Source organism: Polypterus senegalus, chromosome 15 (genome assembly GCF_016835505.1).
Source record: "Polypterus senegalus isolate Bchr_013 chromosome 15, ASM1683550v1, whole genome shotgun sequence".
In the NCBI taxonomy this organism is placed as follows: Eukaryota; Metazoa; Chordata; class Cladistia; order Polypteriformes; family Polypteridae; genus Polypterus; species Polypterus senegalus.
The window spans coordinates 34,267,124-34,293,988 of record NC_053168.1 but is presented as its reverse complement, the minus strand read 5'-3'; the positions used below and the strand labels follow the sequence as shown (position 1 = coordinate 34,293,988).

At 39.9% G+C, this 26,865-nt stretch overlaps 1 protein-coding gene across 1 annotated transcript in view; it reads left to right on the top strand.

The window, feature by feature from the left end:
- tg (thyroglobulin) overlaps positions 1–26,865 on the top strand; it is a 337,489-nt gene that overhangs the window by 293,628 nt on the left and 16,996 nt on the right. The window contains exon 44 of the mRNA XM_039737577.1: positions 10,862–10,969. Coding sequence (XP_039593511.1) covers positions 10,862–10,969 — 108 coding nt within the window. The remainder of the gene's footprint in view (positions 1–10,861; positions 10,970–26,865) is intronic.

The following is a 26,865-nucleotide window of genomic DNA, read 5'->3' as shown; positions in this document are numbered from 1 at the left end:
ATAAACTTTTTTGTGATGATTGACATTCTAGCTCCCATCTGCATATTTTTTCATCAGATACTTCAGTTTCCTGCTACACCCACAGATATGGATGTTAAGATGATCAGGCAGTATCACAAGTATACTCTTCAAAGAATGAAATGTTTTATCCAGGATTTGCCCCTACCGTGTACATGATGATCCTGGTATGGGCCATGTTTGAAATTGAAAATCCTGCTCCAGAAATGAATGAATAGGGCTTGAGGACACATTGCCACCTGCACTCCAGGTTAGGTTGGGAAGCATGCACTGGTACAGTGCATTGCCACAGTCACCACACAACAAAACAACTCATGATCCCATTTGGCAACCCCCAAGGCACCTTCCAGCAATGACCATCTATCTGCCACAGTCTGGTGTTAAATGGGCGCCTCCCCTTGGCCTCGTCCAGCCATTCAGGTCCTCAACAATGAGGATCCTGTGTGCCGGGTCACCCTCGGCGAATCACGCCACATGGTCGTAGTGTCGTAACTGACACTCCCTCACAGTGCAGGTAATGTGCCTCATTCGGGACTCCCATGAGTACCCAAGGATTCTCCAAACAGACACAGTACTGAAGGAGTCTAGCCTTCATCTCAGGTCACTGGATAGTATCTATGTCTTTCAACCAAATAGCAGAACACGGAGCCCCAGGAATCTAAAAACTTGGACCTTTGTCCTTTAGTAGAGATATTGGAAGCGCCACACCCCGTTTCCAGGGACCTAATGACCCCCCATGCTCTCCCAATCCGTCTACTGACTTCACAGAAACTGTCACCAGAGACATGAATGTTGCTGCCAAGGTAAGTAAACCTCTCGACAAGGTCGACACTCTCTCTAGAGACAGACACACTGTCCTGGATCTTTGTTTTTATGCAGGACACTCGCAAGCCCAGACACTCTGACTTCTCACTCAGTCTCGTGAGAGCCCTGATCAGAGCCTCCTTTAACTCCACAAAGAACACAGCATCGTTGGCAAAGTCAAGATCAGTGAGTCTTTCTTCACCAACAGGTGCCCCACAGCTGCTGGACCACACGACCCTGCCCAGCACCCAGTCCACACAACCATTGAACAGAGTAGGAGCAAAAAAAATGCCCTTGGCAAACCCCAGAATCAACTAGGAAAGAATGCAGAGGTTCTGCCTCCATTCTGCACAGCACTCACAGTACCGGTATACAGGCCGGCCATGATATCCAGCAACTTCGGGTGAATCCCACAAAATCTCAGTATGTCCCATAGGGAAGCTTGATCGACTGTATCGAACACTTTATGAAAACTGACAAAGGCTACAAAGAAATTCTGCTAATATTCGCATTTGTGCTCAATGAGGACCATCAGTGCCAGTATACGGTTGATGGTAGACCTCTTAGGCATAAAGCCAAACTGCTCCACTCACTGGTAGGTTAGCAAGTGATCATGGATCCTATTGAGGATGACCTTAGCAAGGGCCTTACCTGGCACAGAGAGACCTGAATTCTTATAGGAAAAATGTGTTGCTCAAAGGTTGATCTTTGATGGCTCATGTTTCACTTAAGAATCAACTTTGCCACAGATCTTTCTCCTAAAATCACTTAGGCGAAATAGTGTTTAACAAAAATGAGACATGAGATACAGCTGAGATAAAAGGAGTCAAAAGTAAGAATCTGGTTTGAAAAGCATGTGATATTTTGTGAGATCTCTTTCTAGTCTTATTTTAACCTCTTTCAAGACTCCATATCTTTTATTTATTATTGGATGGACACCTTTATGCAAGGTGACTTTCAACATCTGAGATACGATTGGCTACGTTTCTTTTGTTTTTCCAATTGGAGCACAGGCAGATGATGCGACTTTCTTGTGTCCACATGGTGTCAGTAGTGGGATTTTAATACACACCTTCAGGGTATGATGTCCAAAGTCTTAACCACTATGCAAGTGAAGCACAGAAACATAAATTAGATAAACTAATCATATTATTCAGACAGTGCATACAATGGACTACAGTTTTGTAATGAAAGTAAACTGCTTTATTACAACAAAGAATTATCCATACATGTCATCTTATATTACTGAGCACACAATGCAAATACTTTCAAATTGTAAAAAATGTCAAGATGTTACTTGGACAATCTGAGCCCCTTATGTGACTTTGCTGGGTTCTCTGCTGAAACTCAAGAGAAGACAATTTTGAGACTATCAGGGTGTTTTGTTTCAGGAGAAAAATCTGAGAAGCATGAGACAAAAGAACATGTCTCCATTTTATTTCTTTCTGAACTCATTGCTGTCTAGGAGAAACCAAAAAGATATGAAGGAGATCTCTTCTTTAATTTTTCTATTCCTATGGACTAGTCTCTACTGTTTGTTAATTGCCACACCAGGCATTTCCAGAACTATTTGTTTTCAAAATGCTTTATGGACCACAGCTGATCAATGTCCATCCATCCATTTTCCAACCCGCTGAATCCGAACATAGGGTCACGGGGGTCTACTGGAGCCAATCCCAGCCAACACAGGGCACAAGGCAGGAACCAATCCTGGGCAGGGTGCCAACCCACCGCAGGACACACACAAACACACCAATTTAGAATCGCCAATCCACCTAACCTGCATGTCTTTGGGAGGAAACCCACGCAGATACAGGGAGAACATGCAAACTCCACGCAGGGAGGACCCAGGAAGTGAACCCGGGTCTCCTAACTGCGAGGCAGCAGCGCTACCACTGCACCACCGTGCCGCCCTCGGCTGATCAATATTTCTCATATATTCACATTTTTTCTTTTCAAATATTTTATTGGAACAGATATTGTGTGATGGACGGATATGTGCAAATGAGATTAAGTTAGCTGCAAGTGCCATTATTGTTTGGATACTTGTTACGAGAAAAGGAACAATTAGGAAAGTGAATCTTATAAATAAAATTAATCAATATTAATTAAAATAAAAAAGTATGGTATGCGCTATTAGCAGCAGTGATTGGTTACTAATTAAGAAGGTGAACAAATTGAAAATCTGCAGGCACTGCGACCCTCCAAGATCACAGTTTGATGCTTTTGTTGCACAGTTAGAATCCTGCTTTCTTAAAGGCTTTGCCATGCCAAGCTTATAGATATACATCATTTTTAAAACTCTAATGTTCAGAATGAATCACTGCCTCCTTTAATCGTATCCCCTATTGCGTATGTCACTTTTGACAGATGTCATTGACATTTCCACATGAAGTTTTTGTGGAGAACATCTGTCGCTGTACACTGTTTTCAGTGAATGAACTTCTACTGGCTGCTGTCCCATTCCAACATAATTGCTGATTCTGCACACACAAGAGACAAATAAGGCTGTGGGAAATCCACCCATTGATTTGCGGGCTTTCAAACTGACCAACCTATCAGTTTAGGATAAACATAGGCTAATCTGCTGCACACTTAACTCTGTGTATTTATGGAGATGTTTTGAAAACAGCGGATGCTGTTTCTGGGTCTTGAAGAATTTTTGCACTTTTGGATAACTAAACTTTTCTTCTTCTCTCGTTCTTCTTTATAATTACCTATAATTATACAGAAAAAATTATACACCACCATGCATATTTTGCCTTCGCCTTCTGCACTTGTTTTGTTTCTGGTGTTGTATGTTCACTCATAAAAGTGCCTTTGTAAACGTAGCTGGAATAACAGAGAGCCAGGGCCCTTACCTGACCCAGGTGCCTCCATAAAGGAAGGATGGGGCAGAGAACAGACACAGATCACTATCTCCTCTGTAGCACTAGATAGCAGCCCCTCTTGGGTCGCAGCAGTGCTTTGGATTCCCACAGGTAGCCCTGCCACCAGAAAAACTTGGGCCCCCTGGCAATTATGGCTGAGTACCTGGGCCCCCTGGCTCTGTACTACGATCTGATTGAGTGAAGTGTCTATGCTACACTCAAGCTTAACGTCAGTCACATTGAAAATCGCATGTCGTGTCTCATGATGCATGGAGGGTCTAATAGCTCTGAATTGAAATTACTAACAGGGTCAACGTATCTTTTTTGCAACGGTTTTATTTCTGTATGTGTATCTCATGATATGATAGCAACGATCACAGTGCCCACCTTCGGTCTTTAACATACACGTTATTGACGTGAATCACCTCATCTTTCAAATGATGTGACAAATCCTTTGAATATTTTGCATCTAAATTTGCACAAAAGGCTGAGATCTCCTCTGGGCTCATGTTCCAAAAGTTTAAAATTGGACAAAAAAAGGCAACATATATTGTTCAGGCTTTCAAAACGCCCAGACAATTCTGAAATTAAGTAATCCATCATAACGTGAAACGTGCCTCTTCTGAATTTTACTTCTGGATCTTGGAATTCCTGATCATCTGCTTCTGCATCAGATTCAATAGGACATCTTGATCTTTTGCAACGCCAACCTGATTTGAACACTGCAGGGGTTTCCTTTTCATTTGCTGCAGCTTTAGTCTTGTGCAAGAGAGCCTCCCACTGCTCGGGACCCCTGACAGGGCTTCATGGGAGTTGGAGTTCAATATCGGGTTCTGTGGGTGATACATGGGGCTGCTGCAGGGATTGCAGAGCCCTACTTTGTCGGGCTCCCACCTCACCTGGAAGTGCTTCTGGAATATGCTAACGGTCCACCATCCAGAAGTACTCCTGGGTACAGGATTAAAGAAGCCCACTACCACTGCTCCGAGAGCGAGAGTCAGGAGGTGGAGGATGAAGCTGGTCGGAGTAGGAGTGGAGGTGGATATAGAGATAGATAGAAGACAAAGAAAATAAGTACTTTGTGACTGTGTTTATTTGTGCTTGTACTGTGCTGTGCAGGTGGAAACCTTGGGAAACATTTCCCACAGCAACACAAAGCCTGTGTGTTCTGGAAACCTTGTGTCTGCGTCTGTTTGTGTTGGGTTTGGGGAGCCGGGGCGCCCCATGCAGGCTACAATGGAAACACCTAACCTTTCGACAGGAGTGCACGTTAATGTGTATTTTATTGTCTGGGATTTTTCTGCTCAGTACTTCTTTCTTTTAAGTTAATTGCAGCGTAGATGCTATAGGTTATCTTATTAGTGGGCACCTCCACAAACACCTGCATCCCACCATGGTGCTGTCTGACCAGACACTCTGAGGGACCTGCAGTTTTATTCTATTGAATGAGCAGCGGCTTTCAGGTAAACCAACTCACATTCATTTTAATGACTTCTAAACTGAGTAATAATATATTTTATTTATATAGTGCCTTTAAAACTGAAACCTTTGGAATTTATGAAAATGTTAGGCCATCAAAGGGCTTTTCCTAGACTAAGCTTTGATGCACTGAGCTGTATGGGTAAAGTCAAGGGTGCCACGTCTGGTCATGCTGTAAAATTCATCACTATACAGGATAAGCAGTTGTTCTTATCCCATCCATGCATGCATACTTACTAACTTGGTTTTCCTGGCGAGGGTACGATCAATATTTTTCTTATTACTAATACAGTTTGTAGTTTGTTATACTTTCCCTTGAGTAAGTCATTTTTAAATTTGACAGGAAATCCTGTATTAAGGCAAACTTGACCAAAATGCCCTTACTGCATATAAGCACAAACTCAGTTGTCAGTGAAACAGCAGTTAGTGTCGCTGCCCACAGCTTCAGGAGACGTGTGGGCTTTGGTCATATGTGTGGAGATCACACCTTCTTCCTGTGTCTGAGTGGGTTTTTCTTTGGGTGGTTATGTTTTAATTTCATACCAGTTAGATACATTTGACAACTTCTAACTGATCTGTTTTCATTGTGGGGATTGTTGCCCTACCCAGGGCTCACTCCAGTCTTGGTTGGATCTAATGTGGCTTTGACAGGCTGTAGTCCTCATCGATCTTCACCAGTTTAAGGTGGCTCAGTAATGGGTGGATAGCTAGTACTGAGTGAGGAAGCAGTGTTAGTGCTGCTGCCTCACCATTTCAGGGACCAAGGTTCCATTCAAGCACCCATCCCTGTTTGTGTGGAATTTCCACAGCCTTGGAATTACTGAACTTCCAAAGCTCTGCTTCCTGCATGTTTTGAGCCATTTCTTTCAAATGTGCCTGAGAATGAATATTTATATTATGCTTGAGACTCACCCTAAACCATTTTTTGTGCCAGGCCTAAGCCAGAAGGAACGAAGAAGTACATGCATGCATTTCTAAAGCAAGGCGTCCTTACATAACATCCACTCAGCCGCAACAGATCTGTGGACTGGACTCTGGTGAAACAGCTTTCATTATTCTATTTCTGTCTTCAACCCAACCCTGGAAGTGCAAGGATGGTCATCAAAGAAATACTGCGGTTCTGCTGCAGTCCCTAGGAAGTTTGTTTTTTTGCATCTGTAGGTTTAGAAATCTACAAACAGCCTTTCCTATTTTGTTAGGGAGCCAACTCATCATTTGAAAAAATTGTATAATCCGTTATTCACTCGATCAAGACTGAAGTGTCTTTGTCTTTGGGGTCAACAGGCAAAGTAAAAGCACAGCATTTTGATATCAGTTATGTTTGGTGCTATGCTTACCTCAGTCTGAGTGTCTACTAGACAAAATTCTTTCATTTTAGTAAAAATAAAACAATAAGTTTGTAAAATTCAATGATCTTTTTGGTGATATGTTGCTTTATCATCAGATTTTTTCTTGGCTGTTCTTTAGTAGATCCTGGGGTCCTTATAGTGCTTCAGTTAGCACTGCTGCTTGCTAGTTCCAAGGATCCCATAGCACTGTGTGGAGTCCTCCCTTTGTTCACATTCATTTAATTTTTATCCTCAAACACCATAAAGACATGAAGGTTATATGACTTCTAGTTGTTGGGCACGTCAGTGACGTGTGGTGAGGTTCATGGTTGGTGAGGCACTGACTCCTTCAGAGTCAGATTTACAAATATATGAACCCAAAAGAGTAGCTTATTCACTATTCATTTGGCAGCAACTATTTTATTTAAGGTCAAAATTTAGTTTTTAAATATTGGATAGTTTTTTTCTTAGTTTGATCCCACTTTTTATAAAATTGAAAACTGTTTATGGTCTTACCTTTGTTTGTAAATGAAGTCCACGCGCCTGTCCTTCTCTATGAAAATCTCCATCACTTTCTTGTAAAAGTCCTCATTTTCCTTTAGTTTTAAAAGTCTTAATCTTCCATTTTGGCAGTCAGTCGGAACAAAAAATAAAAATAAACAGACTGCTACAGTGCACATGACTTTCTGATATCGGTAACATTTTGGCACCTAGAGCCTCTGCATAGAAGAACAGCCGCAACAAGCACCTGTTGAGCTCACATGCACCCCCTTCAGTGCCTTGTGCCTTTTCACTGCGGTTTTATGTTCCGATCAGCAAGACTAAATATGTCAAACACATTAATTAAAGATATTGGCCAGACTGTGGAAAGTCAGGGTGCATAATAAACATGTCTGCAAACATTATATGGGTGACATACAGAGAGACTGCAACAGTCATGTGCTAATTGCATGCATCAACCCAGTGTGTGAGGGACAGCACAGTCCAAGGTGAGGTGAGGCTCGTCGCTGCTGCACCTCACGTTTCTCCCCTGTATTTGAACAGGAAATGCGTAAATTCATCGATTTTTACTATAAAAATTATCAAAATTATTATAATTATATAGAAAGTTAATGTATAGGACAGTCTAGTGGAAAAATTTATTTTATGTTATCATTATTATTTTTTTTTACTTTTCATTATGACTGATGAGGCTGTCCATCACCTGCCTCCCCTGATTGCACGTCCCAGGGGTACGTCAGACTTACTGACTGCAGTTGCTAATCTCATTGCCAGACTGTGTCAGCTTAGATGACTAAAAATCACTGGGCATGTCAAACTTAACAACTGCATGGTGACATTCTAGCACAGTTGTGTTTGCCCCTTACTTTAATAGCCAGTAGTGTGCTGATGGAGCCGGTGCTGTGCGAAGGGTTAATGGGTACGATGAGTTCAGCTGCAATCTTGTTCCGTTCTTTTTTTTCCATTCTGTTGTGGTACACACAACATGAGACATCAGACAGACAAGTTCTCTTCTGTTTGTGAGGTCCAAAACATTCCTTATTAGTTGCCACTGCGTTGTATGCACTGTACTTCAGGATAAGTATTGTGGGGGTGACACAGAGCCCCAAGCACTAGACACAACTCAACCAAACTCAATTTTAGGTAAAAAATAAAAGGCATTATAATGTACAATAATTTCTTTACAGGGCTCAGTCAGTCCAGCATAATAATCATGCATAATTGGTCACCTTCAGTCTCATTTCCACCACCACTCCTCCTCCAAAAGTGTCATCTGCTGCCTCCTGACTCTGACTCCCTGATGTAGAGGAGGTGGTTTTTTTTATGCCAGACCCAGGAGTACTTCCAGTGCCACAGCACTACATGTCAGAAGCACTTCTGGGCCAGGCAGAATACCCCAAATTGACGGTAATGTTCCTTAGCAGCTTCAAGTGCCAAAATAGGGCTGCCCGTCAGGACTATAGCTCCCAGTATGCCCTGTGGGTGTATAAATGGGAGTTCCACCAGAGGGATTCTGCCACCCTGTGCACAAGGGGAATATATGGCCCCAGGAAGCAGCCTCCCTCTGATCTAACCATTACGACCTCCCATACAGTAAAGGTAACAACAAACAATCCAGCCAGAATGCATGCCCATCCGCATCCTTCAATTAAGGAACCGCCATCCATCTCCATCAGTATATTTTATTATTATTAGCAGCAATACAGGGGCGCCGCAGGGGACTGTACTTTCTCCGGTCCTATTCAATCTATATACATCAGACTTCCAATATGACTTGGAGTCCTGCCACGTGCAAAAGTTCGCTGATGACACTGCTATTGTGGGCTGCATCAGGAGTGGGCAGGAGGAGGAGTACAGAAAGTTAATCAAAGACTTTGTTAAATGGTGCGACTCAAACCACTTACACCTTAACACCAGCAAGACCAAGGAGCTGGTGGTGGATTTTAGGAGGCCTAGGCCCCTCATGGACCCTGTGATCATCAGAGGTGACTGTGTGCGGAGGGTGCAGACCTTTAAATATCTGGGAGTGCAGCTGGATGACAAATTGGACTGGACTGCCAATACTGATGCTCTATGTAAGAAAGGTCAAAGCAGACTATACTTTCTGAGAAGGTTGGCATCCTTCAACATCTGCAGTAAGATGCTGCAGATGTTCTACCAGACGGTTGTGGCGAGTGCCCTCTTCTACGCGGTGGTGTGCTGGGGTGGCAGCATAAAGATGAAAGATGCCTCATGCCTGGACAAACTTGTTAAGAAGGCAGGCTCCATTGTAGGATTAAAGTTGGACAGTTTAACATCTGTGGCAGAGAGACGGGCACTAAGCAAACTCCTGTCAATCATGAAGAATCCACTGCATCCACTTAACAGTGTCATCTCCAGACAGAGGAGTAGCTTCAGTGACAGACTTTTGTCACTGTCCTGCTCCACTGACAGACTGAGGAGATCGTTCCTCCCCCACACTATGCGACTCTTCAATTCCACCCGGGGGAGTAAATGCGAACATTAATTTTATTTAAATTTTTTTCATTTTTATTACTATTTAATTTAATATTGTTTCTTTGTATCAGTATACTGCTGCTGGATTATGTGAATTTCCCCTTGGGATTAATAAAGTATCTATCTATCTATCTATCTATCTATCTATCTATCTATCTATCTATATTATTATTATTATTATTATTTACAGCATTTATTGGTTGTCAGCACACAGAGTAGACCCTTATTTCTAAATACAAAATGAGACCTGTTTGATATTATTGGATCGTGTCAAGAACTAATTTGAGTGAGTCACAGCCATGTCAATGTACATGACTGGCGTCACATGAGTGCCCCGCAACTGCCTGCGATTTGCTAAGATTATATAAATTAAGACTACAACTGAAAATCACTGGAAAAAGTCATCTAATGTGACATGGCCTGTCTGTTTGAAGACTCTAAATTTGCTCATTGTGTCTGAACTTGCCCTGAGGTCGCCTGATGCTCCAGGGTGGTCTTCCTACTGCCTTCTACCTGATTGTAAAATGATGGACTCTCGCCATAACCATAACACTGAAGTTTAATAAAAAGAAAACTTTAATTTCATTTTTAATTCTAACACACACTACGTAACTTTTGGTATCAAAAAATGCATTTTCTAGTCTGTACCTTGTTGATGAGGATTTCACTTTCCAAACTCCTCCATTTTAAAGAGTGGCAATATAATATGGTAACATTATATTTTGTTTCTATATGAGGGGTGATTAAAACATTTTGAGCCTGACCCAATAAGAGAAACACTGCTATAATCAAACTTCATTTAGTTTATAACATAATGTGCTTGAATAAAACTTGATAAAAACTTGTTGCAACATTCACAAAGATCTTCTGTGCTACAAAAGTAACATTTTGTCTCGCTTGCACAACCATTCTACTGTGAGGTCCTGATAACTGGCATAGTGTGTTCCACAGATTGGGGAAACGGGGTAAGGTCTGGAGATTAGGGTAGGTACTGCATATCCATCTTTCTAAAGCTACATTTTCTCAGATCAGCCTTTCCAACTTGTACAGTGGAGTGTCAGTGTAGTTCAGGGTCAGGGTATCTTGAGCTCATTCATCAACAGGGGATTAAAGTACGAACCAGGCCTGGAGAGGAATGCACATTCATATATACACCACACTCACCCGCAGAGCTGCCTATTAATCTAATCTGCACGTACTTGGGGTGCGTGAAGGAGACAGTTTCCATAAAAATCCATCAGCCCTTCTTTTCTATTTTAGGTATGATAAAAAATGAAATTGTGCAATATTTTTTTTAAATGATAAGAATTTATTTATGTACGTGTAAATTGAATATATTACATTATATATCTCTTTATTTTATAGGGACTACTTTATTTTATGTCCAACAATACAAATGGCAAAGTTTTGGGCAGAAAAAACCAGAGCTAATGTTTTCATGTATAATGTGCCAGAAAGTGTTTCTCAAACCAGGTAAGATTTTTTTCAAATTTTAAATACAAGTTTTTCTTTTAAAAATTGAGTCTATCTATCTATCTATCTATCTATCTATCTATCTATCTATCTATCTATCTATCTATCTATCTATCTATCTATCTATCATGTCATAGCATTTAGGATGTATTTGAAACTGTTTATTTTACACACCTGTGTATATGGCGTGTTCTCTCATTTACAAGACTTTGAAATGTTTTTTGACAACAGGTAAGTCTTAACAGTAGTGTTGATGACAGATAAATTAACAAATATAGTATGTTTCTAGTGACAATGATCATTAACAATTGTCAACAATCTAATGTAGATGGACTTTATGTGGCCATGATATAATATCAGTGATTAATTAGTAGTTGAAAACATAATTTATCAGAAAGTTTAAACCAGTACCCATTTCCATTCTTACCTGACTGGGACATGCTCAAAGATCAAACAGATCTTCCTTGAGAGAGGATGGTAGGTCCCATAGAATCCTTTAAGGCCTACTGAACTGGAAAATGTCCAGTCCATACTATTAAAACATGATCCTTCTTTGTACAGTATGCAAAAATGACAGACTTACCATAACAGTAGAAAATGTTCATCAGCACGAAGATCTAATTCCTTTCAAACTTTAGTAGAGTGCATTGTGACTATTTCTTTGCATTGGTTCTTAACCCCCTCCCTTATTGTATTTTATTGTTTTCTTATGTGATTACTTTTTGTGTATTTATATTCAGCCCCAAACACCAGACACAACTGTCATGGACTCACAGTACTTTGATGGGCTTAACTCAGTCCAGCACAGTACAATTAAACAGATATGAACTCTCCTTTTCTTTCCACTCTTGTCTACTTACTCCAGACTCTGACTTGTCTTTTCCTTTTATGGTGGATCCAAGAGAGTTTCTGGTGCCATGGCATTGCATGACAGAAGCCCTTCTTACTCATATGGATGCCTCTCAAAACAGGAGTTCCATTCTTCACAGCGCCCCCTGGTGGCACCCAAGAACCTTAACAGGGCTGCCCTTCTGAACATCAACTCCCACACAACCTGGCATGTGTCCAAACTAGGACCCAGCCAAAGAAACATCACCACCTGTTGTACTGGGGAGTTAACTGTTGACAGTATCCATCCTCTCTAGTATATCCATTGTTAGGAATTGAGAATCATCCTGGCAGCTCCATTCCCGTTGTCATTCCATTGTGGCCTTCTGCCCAGGCAGGAAACCATCCTCAATCCCAGTCCACGCTCACTGGCACTTACACAAGTTATTTTTTTGTAGCAAATGACAAGATTAATTGGTACAGTTATTATCATCATCATCATATTATCAGCCATTTTCAATAGTTATCCTAACTTTGTCGATTTCTATACTGATGATGACTCAACTATAGGGCAGCACAAAAACAGTGTTAATGGATCAAAAATCAAAAGACAAGACAAATTCTTTGCAGAGAGACTCGCAATTTGTTAGATTCTACAGTAGATCACTCAATTGTCACTCTCTATGACATGGTGTTGAGTCTGAAAATACAGGAGTATCAAGAGGAGCTGAATGAAGTGATATGAAGATAAAAAATAATAAAGTCTACAAGGCACTGCCACTGAGAGAAGCTCAAGGAGCAGACTTATTGGAAGCAGGGAGGGACGGAGGCAGCTAGTGATTGTATCTTTTGACCATCCTGGGCATGTCTGTGTGTTTCTCCTGGAAGTGCAGAGGTAAATTGTTGAGGATAAGATGACCTAGTCAGCCTACTTCAGTGTTTTGACCCTCACCATAAAAAAGAACCATGAGAATGGCAATGATACAATATATGCAGTTTCTCATTTATTTAGTGAACCCGCTTATTCAATTACAAAATCCTGAGCATCGGAACACTGCCCTAGAAGCATTAAAAACAGGGAGGGATCAACAGTGGATGAGATGCCAGTCTGTCACAAGTCATAATCATGTACTCAGCCATACTCACCCCTAATTAGGCTGCTTTAAAGATATCATGCATGGTGTTGAGATGTGGAAGGACACCACATTACCTTGCAATCAGTGAACACAGGGAGAAGGTGGAATGTCCACATATACAAGATACCCAAAACTGTGAGGCACCAGAACTACTCACTGTGTCACCATATTACATTAAGTGAATATGTTTATGGTCATCTTTTGATTATCTGGAGATGGATCAACTAGCTTGTAACTTAATGTGTTTTTTAAAAAAAAAAAAAAACAAGAAACAGTATCAACCAATTAAGGCTGCATTGTGTCTCCTGTAGTTTACCGAATCAAGAATTTCATTATATTCCATAATCAAACAATTCCCAGTAAATTATGAAATACAGTACCAATAAATGTGTGATAATGTTTTAACATACAGGACAGCAAAACATTTATGGTTTATTAAAGTTTTTGAAACAGGAAATTGTGGCTCTCAATTCTGTTGCCTTCTGTTTTGAATGAGCTACATTGACCTCTTATACAACACCAAATTATCTTCAAATTGGAGTTATGAACTTGCAGATATGTTAATTCCACAACTTAGATTACATGTCATCATAATAAACAGCTATCAATCAATCAATCAACATTTATTTATATAGCACATATTCATACAAAAAAATGTAGCTCAAAGTGCTTTACAAAATGAATAGAGAAATAGAAGACACAATAAAAGATAAACATAAGTCAACATTAATTAACATAGAATAAGAGTAAGGTCCGATGGCCAGGGTGGACAGAAAAAACAAAAAAAACTCCAAAGGCTGGAGAAAAAAATAAAATCTGTAGGGGTTCCAGACCACGAGACCGCCCAGTCCCCTCTGGGCAATCTACCTAACATAAGTCAAACAGTCCTCTTTGTATTTAGGGTTTTCATGGAAGGACCTGATGATGATGGTCACGTAGACTTCTGGCTTTCAGTCCATCAATGTTGGAGCATCATGATGCTTTGAGTAGGTGGTGGTGGCGCAGGCCACCACAAAGAAACCAGAAAAAGAAACAGAAGAGAGAGTAGGGGTCAGTACGGATTTTGGAGCCACTATGAATAGTTATTATGATGAATTGAACATACAGAGTATCAGTATTAAGTTAAAGTGAAGTTATAAAAAGGCCATGTTAAAGTAATGTGTTTTCAGCAGTGTTTTAAATTGCTCCACTGTATTTGCCTGGCAAATTCCTATTGGCAGGCTATTCCAGATTTTAGGTGCATAGCAGCAGAAGGCCGCCTCACCACTTCTTTTAAGTTTAGCTTTTGGAATTATAAGGAGACACTCATTTGAAGATCTAAGGTTACGATTTGGAATATAACGCGTCAGGCATTCCGATATATAAGATGGAGCAAGATTATTTAAGGCTTTATAAACCATAAGCAGTATTTTAAAGTCAATCCTGAATGACACAGGCTAGACACCTATGATCCTCTAATGCCAGTCTTATCACTTGTACGCTCTCTGAGCAGGCACAATTATATTATGCGTTGTCGTCCTAGAGCGGCAACAAAGAGAGAGAGAAACATAAAGTAATAAATAAAGAAATGATCTGGGGTGCGAGCAACCAACACTATTTCCCTACTAAACCACCACATGTACAGAAACACACCTGCAGAAGCAAAAATTTGGTTACAAGAGAATTGTTATTATCCAGGAAAATAAGGAATTGGACACAACAAACAAACACCCTGTATACATAGTACCACACTGCAGTGCTTCCACCCCTCCACATGAATCACGAAACAAAACATTCAACAACATACACCATTAAAACACAAACGTGAGGAAAAAAAATCATGCAACCAGAGTCCTTTAAATATTCACTGTTAAGGATGATCATCTACAGTCTGTTATGGTGAAGGATGTGCCGAGCCGTACCTCCTATTCTGGGAAACGTACAGTAATTCTACACAGTCCCTTAGACTTTCCTGTCAGTTCCTCTCCCGAATGACTTCACCCCATTCATAAGAAAAGGAGAATGATTCTTACAGAAATGAACCCGGGTTCAACTGACTTTTTCCAACGTGCTGAGTAGCTTTCCCTCTTGCATTTTTTGTGGTGACTGCTTCTCTTTTGGGTCTGATTCTCTCTTCGCCTCCTTCACCTTTTTCCTGCCACAGATTTACATATGTTCAGCTCCTGCCCTTACAGTTTATTTGGCCCACCGAGCCAGGTGCTCCCTTCCCCATGAACAATTGGCCGGCCTTGCACATTCAGCCATTTGTTCCATCATTAACAGGACTAGGGAAAGGTGCAGACTGCCAGTTACACACTCTTTCAAAGAATTCTCAGCAAATTCTCATTTAGGTGAGTGTCTCTTGCTCTTAGAATGTTACCAATGGTGCTTTCAATTACACTTGGCAATCTGTCACATGAAATGTCCTTCATTCTGCAAAATAAATAAATAACAATGCCATATTTCTTGAGAAAGTTGTCACATTTGGACCATTTTGAACCCAGAAATGAACTTTAGGGATGCCAGTACCTGGCTACCCAAGTAAACTGAATAATAGGTTTCAGCTGTACTAATGCAATAACAAACCTTTCTCTAATAACTACAAAGGTTTCTCTAATTAACTATTTAGCAACTAAAAAAATGACTAATTAAGGCTAAGCTAGGGGAGTTGACTAGTAGGGCACTGAAGGAATGGCTGCTGAAAATGCCACTTTACAGCCGTATGTGAATAATAAATTAAAAAACATTCATTTCAAGCAGTAATTAGCAACACTAATAATGTCTTGGTTGAATTTTTAACACATTGACTTCCAACTACAAGTTGGAAAAATTTTTGTCCCATGTGCCAACTACCAGTTAATTCAAATTTTAGAGAAAATACAGTTGTATTGTTAGTTTTGCTTAATAACAGAATGAATTTGGTTAGTATATTAAAGTAAGCCTTGATTTCACTTTAACATCATTTATTGGTACTGTGGCAGTCAACGCGTTAAATCAATTTAATAATATCTTGATAAAAAGGCATCAATTTCCATAAAAACTTTCTGGGTGTTTGTCCAAACTTTTAACTGTTAGTCTACATGAGCCAATATCAGCAGATACCCAGGGCTCTATTCTTCCAAGTAAGTTACGTTTAGGACTGCAGGAAAGCTGGAATTGGTACTGCAAACACTTTACAGATGGTGATAAAACTTGGGAGTCGAGCCCAGGATACTGAAGAGCAAATTAATAATACAAAAATAATAAGAATTATCATCATTAATTACATTTATATAGCGCTTTATAACTTACTAAATGCATATTACATAGTCAATGGAGAGCCACTCCAACCACCACCAATGGGCAGCATCCACCCGGATGATGTGACTGTAGCCATTCTTGGACCAGTACACTCACCACACATTAGCTATTAGATAATGAAGAGGTGAGAGAGAGAGAGTTATCTAGTAAGGGACAGGGAAGGAATTAGGGGACCAGAATGACCAGGCCACGGTTGGCAATTTTGGCAGAATACAGGAGACAGAGCTGTAGGTGGCAGAGTTAAAGATGTTAAGATTTGCATTGGGTGTGACAAGGATGGACAGGATTAGACATGAGTACATTAGAGGTTCAGCTCAAGTTAGACAGTTGGGAGACAAAGTCAGAGAGGCGAGATTCCATTGGTTTGGACATGTGCAGAGGAGAGATGCTGGGTATATTGGGAGAAGGCTCATAAGGATAGATCTGCCAGGGAAGAGGAGAAGAGGAATGCCTAAGAGAAGGTTTATGGATGTTGTGAGAGAGGACATGCAGGTGATGGATGTAACAGAACAAGATGCAGAGGACAGAAAGTTTTGGAAATAGATGATCCGCTGTGGCAACCCCTAACAGGGGCAGCCAAAAGACAAAGAAGATCTGGAACCACCCTACTCTTTCCAAAAGATGTCCAGGGATCTTTAATGATCACAGGTAGTCAGGACCTCGGTTTCACTTCTCACCAAATGACAGTACCACTTATACCACACAGTGTCCCTGTCGCCACACTGGGGATCCACTCACAGACCACAGGGTGAGCACCATCTGCTGGCCACACCAACACCTCTTCCAGAAGCAACCCAAGCTTTTTCTTGATGGTCTTTAGGTGGATTACCTGCTCTGAAGTGCAAGTGGTATGGCTTCTGGACTACTACACCCCCCATTTATTTTTTTTTTAATCAGTAATAATGAACATTGCTGCTTGCTGTTTCACTGCATTAGCTGACACAAACGCAAATCTAAAATTAGCTTGATGGACCAAATTGTCCACTCTCATTTGTCAAACATCTTATGTTTTTATGAATCACTGACTGTCATCACTAAGAGTGTTAGCCTTTGGCTACAATATAAAAAGCCAGTAGGATTCTATGTATCACTAAATTGCTTCCACTTAAAAACTCGTTTCAGTTTTCACCTGACATTGTCCGGATGTCTTCCAGTTTAAGCAAAGCTCCATGCTGAAGAAAAAAGTAAATCTGGGTAAATCAGTCCTAGTAATTCACAGAGGTAAGGCAACCAGACAGAGAAAGTTGTCTCGTTCCCACTCTGTATTTTTTAACAATCAAAATGAAATTAAATGATTAGAAGTTATTGTCAGATGGCTCTAACAGATAAGGCGAGTGAAAAACAAGCTTGAATGAAAATAAACAGCTTTGCATGCCTGTGGCTTTTCATAATGACCACTCTTACCAGACACTTTGTCTGGTAACCTGTGAAACAGAAACATGTCATTACTGTAAGTGAACAAGCATTGCCCGACAATAACAATAATGAGCGCTCCTTTTTTAAACTGGTCTCCTTAAAATAAAGTCACTTCAAGGAATGACCTGGTTAGTTCTTTGAAATTTTTATTCTGTTTTCAGTGTTTACGCCACAGTCAGGAGAAAAACCAAAGTGCTTTTTTCCTTTTAGTTTTCAGTCAGTGGTAACGAGTTCATGGATCTCTGCTGACCAGAAGCTCCCTTTATGTGAAGTCTGGGTAGCATTCCTGTTTTTCTCATTTGCTTATAAGCTTTTTCCAAGTCATCAGTGCATGTTGTCAGTTCTAAAGATATATAAGCAAAACAGCAAACATTTTTGCACAACATTTCTCATTGTATGTACTTCAGTCCCCAGTGCTAAGGGTCATTTTGTAAAACAGTAGACACAGTGATCATTTGATAACACCAAAATCTCCTGAAAGTCTCAGGGCAAGCAAATCACAATAAAATGACCTCAGCTACTAAGGGCCTTTTTTGCTCTAATTGGCCTAGTCTTAAAAATGATGACACTCTTGGTGCAAATCTGTCTCTAAACTAATCAACATAAGCTATAACACATTAAAGGGGAAGGTGGTGTGGCTTGTTTCGTGAGTGTAAAGGTACAAGACAGGCAACCACGACCAGTATTACATAGAGAATGGGGTGGCAAAGAGGAAGCAGAGTACCTGCTCGAAGGGGTGGCCTAAGGGCCGGTTTATACTTCACGCTCAGAAAGCGTACGCTGCCACATGTTCCCAGTGTTCATTTGATGTGTTCTCTGAGCAAGTCCACAGAAATTAACGCTGTGCCTGCGCAGTACCATTTTACAGTACCAGCAAAAATGTGGGGGGTGCAATGTGTTCAAGTCGGAACATGACGTCAGAACCTCTGATTACTATCAGCATGTGACAGCAAGCCGCTTTGCAGATCCTACAGGTTCAATGTGCCTGCTTCAATGTTTGATGAATGGTTTGATGTGGTGAAGCAAAGCGCTGATATGCAGTACAAATGTATTCATGATGCTTTCATATTCAAGCGTGGTAATGATGTGATACATTTAAAGGTGTCACATGCCATCTTCTGTGCCGTCTTTTTTTTTTTTTGCGCACCATCACAATAGCATCAGAAAGTACGGCAGCATATTTAAACCCACAGAGTAAAAAAAAAATTAGGGACACAGTGAGAAGGTCTATTTTGTGATTAAAGTGGAAATTTCAGCTTTAATCTCGAAATGTCCACTTTAATCTTGTAGTCTATTTTGCTATTAAAGTAGACCATCGTAAACGATATCTTAAATCCAACCCAGTTGTTAATCACTACATGCTTCTGGGGCTTCCTCCTGAACTGACGGCAGCAGCAAAGATATTCCAGCTCACTGCACATCTAGAATCTTTAGATTTACACTTGATGTCACTTTCATGATGAAATGCATTAACATATGTATATTACATTTTATAGAGAAATCATTTGCTTCATTTAAATAATGAATACTGTTATTAATTACACATGTGGGGGTTGCACGGTGGCAGAGCGGTAGCTCTGCTGTCTCGTAGGGAGTCACATCCCTTGTTTTCTGCCTGGAGTTTACATGTTATCCTGGTGGGTTTCCACAGTGTGCTCCAATTTCCTTCCAAAGACATGCAAGGTTGGGGATTTGGTGAAGCTAAAATAACACAAGTGTATGTGCGTGCTTGTATTCAACTTGCAATGAGCTGATGCCCCTTTCAGGGATCGTTTCTGCCTTGCGCCACGACGCTAGCTGCAATGAGCACGTCCCTGGATTGATGGATGTAATCATTAAACATCCATCCTTTTCAGAGGTGTTGTATCAAAGTGTCCTTGGAATTTAATGGGTGTTTCAGGCAATTCACAACACAGCGAACCTGTTCTCACCGTGATATTTTGCACTGCCACCTGGTGAAATCTTCCAGATTTACGTAAAGTATGTGCGCAAGTATAAACAGTACACCACTTGCGTAGCAGAAGCGTCCGCAGGAGCACGTGTCATGTTTTTTGAAGTATAAACCTGGCCTAAGAGTTTGACTCAGAACAGTGGTCTCTGATGAAATCTTGGGAAGAATGTTATAGACCCCAGAGCAATAGTACAGATACCAGATCAAAGAAGTTCAAACATTACTCTTTGTTCGGTCATATCAGACAATTGTCCTATAGCATACATCCCAACAGCTGCTCCATATAACTCTGTTCTTTCCTTGATGAGCTTTACAGGTGTCTACTGGTTGCTGAAGAGAAACAGGATGGTGGACTCAGTGGCCCACATTATGCAGTCATATGTGACAAAGTCCCATTCCATTAGTCGTCTCCACTGATGGAGTGGTTTAGGGCTCATCCAAACATGTCCTTTGAATTCCTTCCTCCATATTCATCATTCCTAATTCCTATGGAGGAGTGTTTTCCTGCCTGGAGACGGAAGGTTTATGACCACTGCTGTTGGATGCTGTGACTGAGGCTTGTAAGACAATCACAGAATCCAACTGCGAGGGCTGGATCAGGCATGCCCAAAGGTATTTCCCATGTTGCATTGCCAAGGAAAATATTTTATGTGATGTTGATGAAAACATATCCAGGACAGAATCGATCAGGCAGACTAGATTTTGATTCTGATTTTCAGCCAAGGGCAACCCCTTTTTTGCTGTATTGCACCCTGACTGTATCATATTTACAGATAAAACAGATTTGATTTCTTGCCCGTGATCAGGGTTGTGCTTGACTGTACCTGTATAGTACCCAATACCAAAATATTTAGTTTCAATGAATATCTGTCTTCTCTTTATTACATTTCACTTTGTTGGGCCATCTGTGAGTACGCATGTGTTTAGTCAGTGATATTTATGGTGGATTACAATAAATGTATAAAACAAGAATTTTGCTATAAAACGTACCGTGGTCTTTACTCTGCCTCAATGAGATGTGTGGTCAGTGTTTTGCTTGTGAATATTCAGGGAATGCTTGGAAGTGTTACTCTTTGAGTGGATTATTCAGTTTTGCAGCATGGATTTCTTGTTTTGATTGGAGTAGTGAGTTTTACAGTCAAAAGAAAGAATTGTGCTAAACATGTTAATGTTTTGCAGGTTTTGTTGATTGTTAAGAGAAAGTGGTTACTGTTTCCAGCACTGTGGTAAAGCCCTTGAGAAAAACTAAAATATCTGTTTTAGCATCATTTGGAAATTAAACTTCTTTTCAAAGCTTGATCACTCTCATATTATCTATCAAACTTCAGATTTAAAGTGCTAGTCACTGTTGTGATGGACATGTAAAGGGAATGTACAAAAGGGCTAACATGTTACAGGTGTCTGCAGTCCCCCTACTCCTAGTAGGTGACCCAGACATGTGTACAATAAAAAGGGATATGAGAAAAGGACAGATGATACTTCTACTCAATGCCAGGTTGTTTCCGACAGCTTAACATTGGGGAATTCCTGACCAAAACTCTCTTGGCAAACCTTGGACAGTAAGCTGACATCAGAGAAGACAACACCTTCTTGTAACTTAAAAGCAAACAGTCACTGAAAGGGGTACATGGGACCTTTACGAGTTATGAACAGTTGCTGAAACACCAAACAAAATTAGAGGAACCCATAGTCCAGCGTCCTTAATACAATAATAAAGCCATCACTGAATGCCATTGAATCTGGGCATGATGACTACAAAACTTTTTTAAAAGTTCCTCACTTAATGCAGTGAATTTATACATCTGTTTTTTGATTAATCAATGATTTGCTTCTGGTAGTTCTTATAAGCTGCTAAAAAGTTCAGATACTTTTGAATAATATCAACATTTTTCATCTTTCTATCCAGGGCTATTTTCCAAATATTTATTAACATTGGTCCTCCTCTGACCCTCATCAGCAGTACATCACAACTTACTGAGATCCATTTTATAAGAACTGGAGCAGACGCAGTCCAAGTAAAGTCTACAGAGTGTTTAGGGACCTGCAAACGTCTAAATCATTAGTACACATGTCAAGCTTGTAAATTCTCATCTAACCTGCCAATTCACAGTAGCCTGCAAGGAAAAATAAGCACAATGGAAAAACTACCGTGTCTGCTTCATGTTAAATCAGGAAATGTCACTAGAAGCAGATCTAGAGTTTGAAAATCGTATGCTATTTTCAAAATTCGTCCCAAACATTCTGTTTTTCATTGTGGGTTTTAGCAGCTCAGACTTTATTATAAAGAGGTTGTCTCATTCAGTTTGAGAATGAAGCAAAACAGCTTCGTCCATTCAGGTGCTGACATGTAAGTAGGAAAGGTTACTTGAGAGCTATGATTATTAAAAAGAGCAAAGTCTTCTGGTAAAAGTAGAATGATGCCCAGATTTATTTAGTTTGAGGCCAGGTTCTTTTGTAAGGTTTCCTTGAGTGTGTGCTGCAAACTGTCCATCTAGTATGGGATATTATTATAAAAGAAACAGATTTGTACATGTCACTTTAAACTGGAACTTCTAAAGTTTTGAATGTCATATTTTAAGAGTTTCAAGTTTTGAATCCAACCTCCCTTTGTACTTGAATCTGCATTTGTTTTGATTGCTTATTTTATGATATGCTTTGAGATTCAAACACTTCAGCCTCCTGACTTGTACCAGACAACTTCTTATATTGATGTAACAAATAGAGATTGGTCCAGTTGCAGACTTCCACAGCTCCACAATTCAGTAGCTCTACTGGACAGCCAATTGGATTGTAGGTTTTTGTCACCTGGCTTACTTGACTTCAGTCAGATAACCCTCCCTCAACCCTAATCTTAACCACAGTGTGACCAGGTGTTATCACTGGCATAGAATATAAAGTGACAACCTCCTCAATGGAGAGTCTATTGAACAAATGACCAATTAATATAGACATGAATAGTCAACCTCGCCAAATGTTTCTAGTGAAAAGAGATGGAAGCCTATCATTGTTGTGACTGATTAAAGATATCTGTGACTGGATAAAGCAGGCCACATTGTGTACATAATGTTGAACACAGGTGCCTTATATGGAATGAATTTCATGTCAAAAGTATAAGCACTTGTTGTCACTCAAGTCACTCACATGTAATGTGCATGAGTTTAACTTGGTAGTTTTGGAGCTGGTTATTACAGAAAACAACATCATATATAAACACCATAAATAATATAAGTTAAATAACATGTATAATAAACAGTTGGAGAAAAGTGCAGTTATAAAGGAGATGTACAAATAATATGAAATGAAAATATGTGTGTGTAGTGTGTATGAATAAACAAGGGGGACAGGCTAAATTATTGGTTTGTGAGGGCCTTGGCTGTGAAAAAGAAACTATTCAGGTGTCTATTAATTTTAATTGTAATTGACCTAAATTGTTAACCAGAGAGACGTTTTTGGAACAAGTGATGACCTCGATAATATGCATCCATGTTGATCTTTTTGACGTGGTATATGACATTAAATGCATGCATATCTGCAATTTATGGAAGAACATAGCCAAATATTTTCTCAGCAGACCTCACAATAGGCTTTCATTTATTTTTGTAGTGGACCATTGCTGAATCCAGCCAGACAACAATGGAGAATGTGATCACACTTTCAATTATGGCTTTGTAGAATTATGCTAGGATGGGCTGGGAAATACTTCATTTCTTTATTTAGCATAGAACATACATCTGCTGCTGAGCATTCTTAAAAATGGAAGTGGTGTTAATGTCCTGGCTGAGAGTATTACACCGTTGAGCAGATTCAGAGGGCGCAGGGGTTACCCGGAGAAAAGGTAATAATGCAGGCTTATTAAAAAGGAGAACAAAAGGCACAGAGAGGATCGCCATCAACTGTCTGTGTTTGTTTCTACGTATCACACACACAATCGAGTTACAACTACAACCAATGTGGATTACAGTTTTTCTGGGTGTATTTTGGGAGTTTTTCCTTGTCTTCTTAGAGAGTTAAGGCTGGGGTCTGTCAAAAGACAGGACCTATTAAAGCCCATTGCGGCACTTCTTGTGCGATTTTGGGATATACAAAAATAAATTGTTTTGTATTGTATTGTATGTGCTGTCTTATGCCTGTTGTCCATGTGATTTAGCCTTGGTTGGATATGTGTTTGTCTTGGGAGCACTCCCAATCACACCAAATTTTCATGTTACAATTGGAACCTGGTAGGACAAAACTTTACATTTCACTCAGAGGGCTGTTCACAGAAGTTTTCATTCCACATATTACACACATCACTTCACATTCATCCCACACATTGTCATCTTCACCTGCTGTATTGGACTTTATTGCTAAACTTAATTGCTTAATGAGTGCTGCCTGTTGTTTTATTCGGTTTCATGTGTGTACTGTAAATAATTATAGCTGGTGGGGGATTGTGAAGGATTTTTGTGTATACATTTTTTTGCCTTATTTTTCGTATATATACTTTATTGTCTTCATTATATATCTTTCTTATTTATCTCGTATCAATGTCTCTGTGTATGGGTGTATGCATGTTGGGTTAAAGTTGGGTGTGTTCTTGGGGTCCCCAAAATAAAATATACAAATCACTGTTTCCAGACGGTGTGAATCTTAGTGTCCTCTGACTGCTACACTATTGTTTGCTGAAAACTAAAGTTCCAGTTTTCTTTTGTGTTTCCATTTAGCATATCTTATGATACTGTTAACCTGATTTTTGGCCTGTTTGTAAACTTCTTTAGGATAAAATAACAAAGAAATTTGGCTTAACAAATCAACCCACACAATGACAGGTCTGAAAGTTGGATTCTACTTCGTGGACATATGATCTGTTTTTATACTTGTATCCTATCATTTGACAGGGTGCAAACACCACAAAAAATGAAGTTGTGTATTTTACCCAATTGAGTTTTTAGATGCATTTTTCTAAAATGACCTAGTGTGAATGTGGGTTTCTCCATGAATGGGCCCTGGCTCGATTTCAGGTTGTTGGTTCCTGCTTTGCGTCACATGTTTCCAGAATAAACTCTGACCTTGTGTATTCTTGGGTGGATGTGGTATCCTATGTTATTTTTTCATACATCATTTTTCTCCATTATCCATCCCTTCTTTTTTGATTAAAAAAGTTGAATTATTTCAATATCCCCAACCAGCTAATCTAATTAAAAATGGAAGATGGTTATTAAAATAACAATGATGATGAATTATTTACACTGGAATATGAATTACAGATGTAAACTTTAATGTTTCTTGGATGTTTTTTGGTCAGAATACAATGGTAAATCTCCTCTCAAAAAGAACTGTCTTGCATTCAGATATTGCCAAGATGGTTGCTCTCAATGACATAACTTTGGTTTCAAAGATGTAGGAGAAAAAGCCACTCCATAACTTACACATTTTGAAATCAGAAATGACTATAAATTTTATTATCTTTATCGTTGTTATGAAAGGAACAGATATCCACTGAGTATTGCTGCTGTCTCATGGATCCAACATCCTGGGTTTGAGCCCTGTGCCTGGTGATTCTTTCTATTTCTGCATGGGTGTTTTTCTCCCATATCCCAAGGGTATGCAGGTTAGGTTAATAAACTTTTTCTAAAGTGTCCCATGTGTGAAAGTTTGGGAATGCATGGTAATAGGCCCTTCATGCTGCAAGGCCTTGTACCCTGTCCACAGCTGTCTCCTGCCTTGCCACCAGGACTGCCAGGATAGGCTACTGCCCCCTACAAAACTGAAATGAAATAACAGAGTCTGAAAGTATTATGTTTCTGTTATTGTTATTTACTTATTTTACTTATTATATTAGTCAGAAGAAGGATGAGGCTTTAGATTTCAAGTGTGACTGTGAGAATAAGATAGATAGATAGATAGATAGATAGATAGATAGATAGATAGATAGATAGATAGATAGATAGATAGATAGATAGATAGATAGATAGATAGATAGAACTTTATCACTAAGGGTTATTTAAAACATAATGAAAAATGTAAATATTATAACAAACAAAGACACTGTGAAATGATATGCCTTGATACAACAAAAATTGTTGGGGCAGCCATCCCATATACTTGAAAGTTTTGCTGGAAAAAAGGCAAAATTGAGCAATAGGTCTTCACAGACAATATGGCAGTTTTTAAAGCCAGACAGGGGAGATGACGTAATCTGGAGAGAAACCAGAAGTGACGTCTCCAGGCCCAGGCGAAATTTCCCGTTGTTGGTCTGCAGAGAAAAAAGAGAAAGGATTAGTGCACTCTGCCACCACCTGGTCTGGAATGGAATTACCTTTTGTTAAGCCCTTTAGCTGCCTCCCATGCACACGTGTGTGACAGCACATGTTTCCATAATTTGCCCCTCTGCTCCACAGTTTAAAATTACAAATCAAACAATTCAGATGCAATTAAACTGCACACTGCAGACTTTAATTCACAGGCATTTGCATGCATTTTTGTCACAGCACTTTTTCTACATGATCCCCCCATTTCCGTGCACCATAATGTTTGGGACAACTGGTGTCACAGGTGTTTGTCATTATTCAAGTGTGTTTCGTTGTTTCATTAGTGCAGGCATAAGATACCTCGGCTCACTTCTACCATGACTCTAATATGAGGACAAGATCTGTGCCGATGAAAGTTATTTGAGACATTAGTAAAACCTTAGGATTACCTAAATCAACAGTCTGGAATACCATTAAGAAGAAAGAATACAGTGATGGGCTCAGTAATCGCAAAGGGACTGGTAGGCCAAGGAAAGCCTCTACTGCTGATGACCGAAGAATCCTCACTATTGTATAGAAAAAGCCCCCTGTGCCTGTCTGACAGATCAGAAAGAGTCCTCAGGAGGCTAATGGGGATGTATCAGAAACGACTATCAGCAGAAATACAGAGGCCACACTGAAGGGAAAAAACAGTAGTTAGCCACAAAAACAGGATGGCCAGGTTACAGTTGACAAGAACAAACTTCAAAGAGCCTGCAGAATTTTTAAAACAGGTATTGTGAACAGACAAGACAAAGATGAACCTGAGTGATGGCAGGAGCAAAGTGTGGAGATAAAAAGGAACTGCCCAAGATCCAAAACATACCACCACATCTATTATACGTGGCACTGGGGGTGTTATGGCTTGGGCATGTATGGCTGCCACAGGTACTGGCACACTTATCTTTGTTGATGATGTAACTGCTGTCGCCAGTGGCACAATTAATTCTTATTTGTATTAAAATGTCGCATCTGCTCAAGTTCCAGTAAATGCCTTCAAACTCCTTGGACGGGACT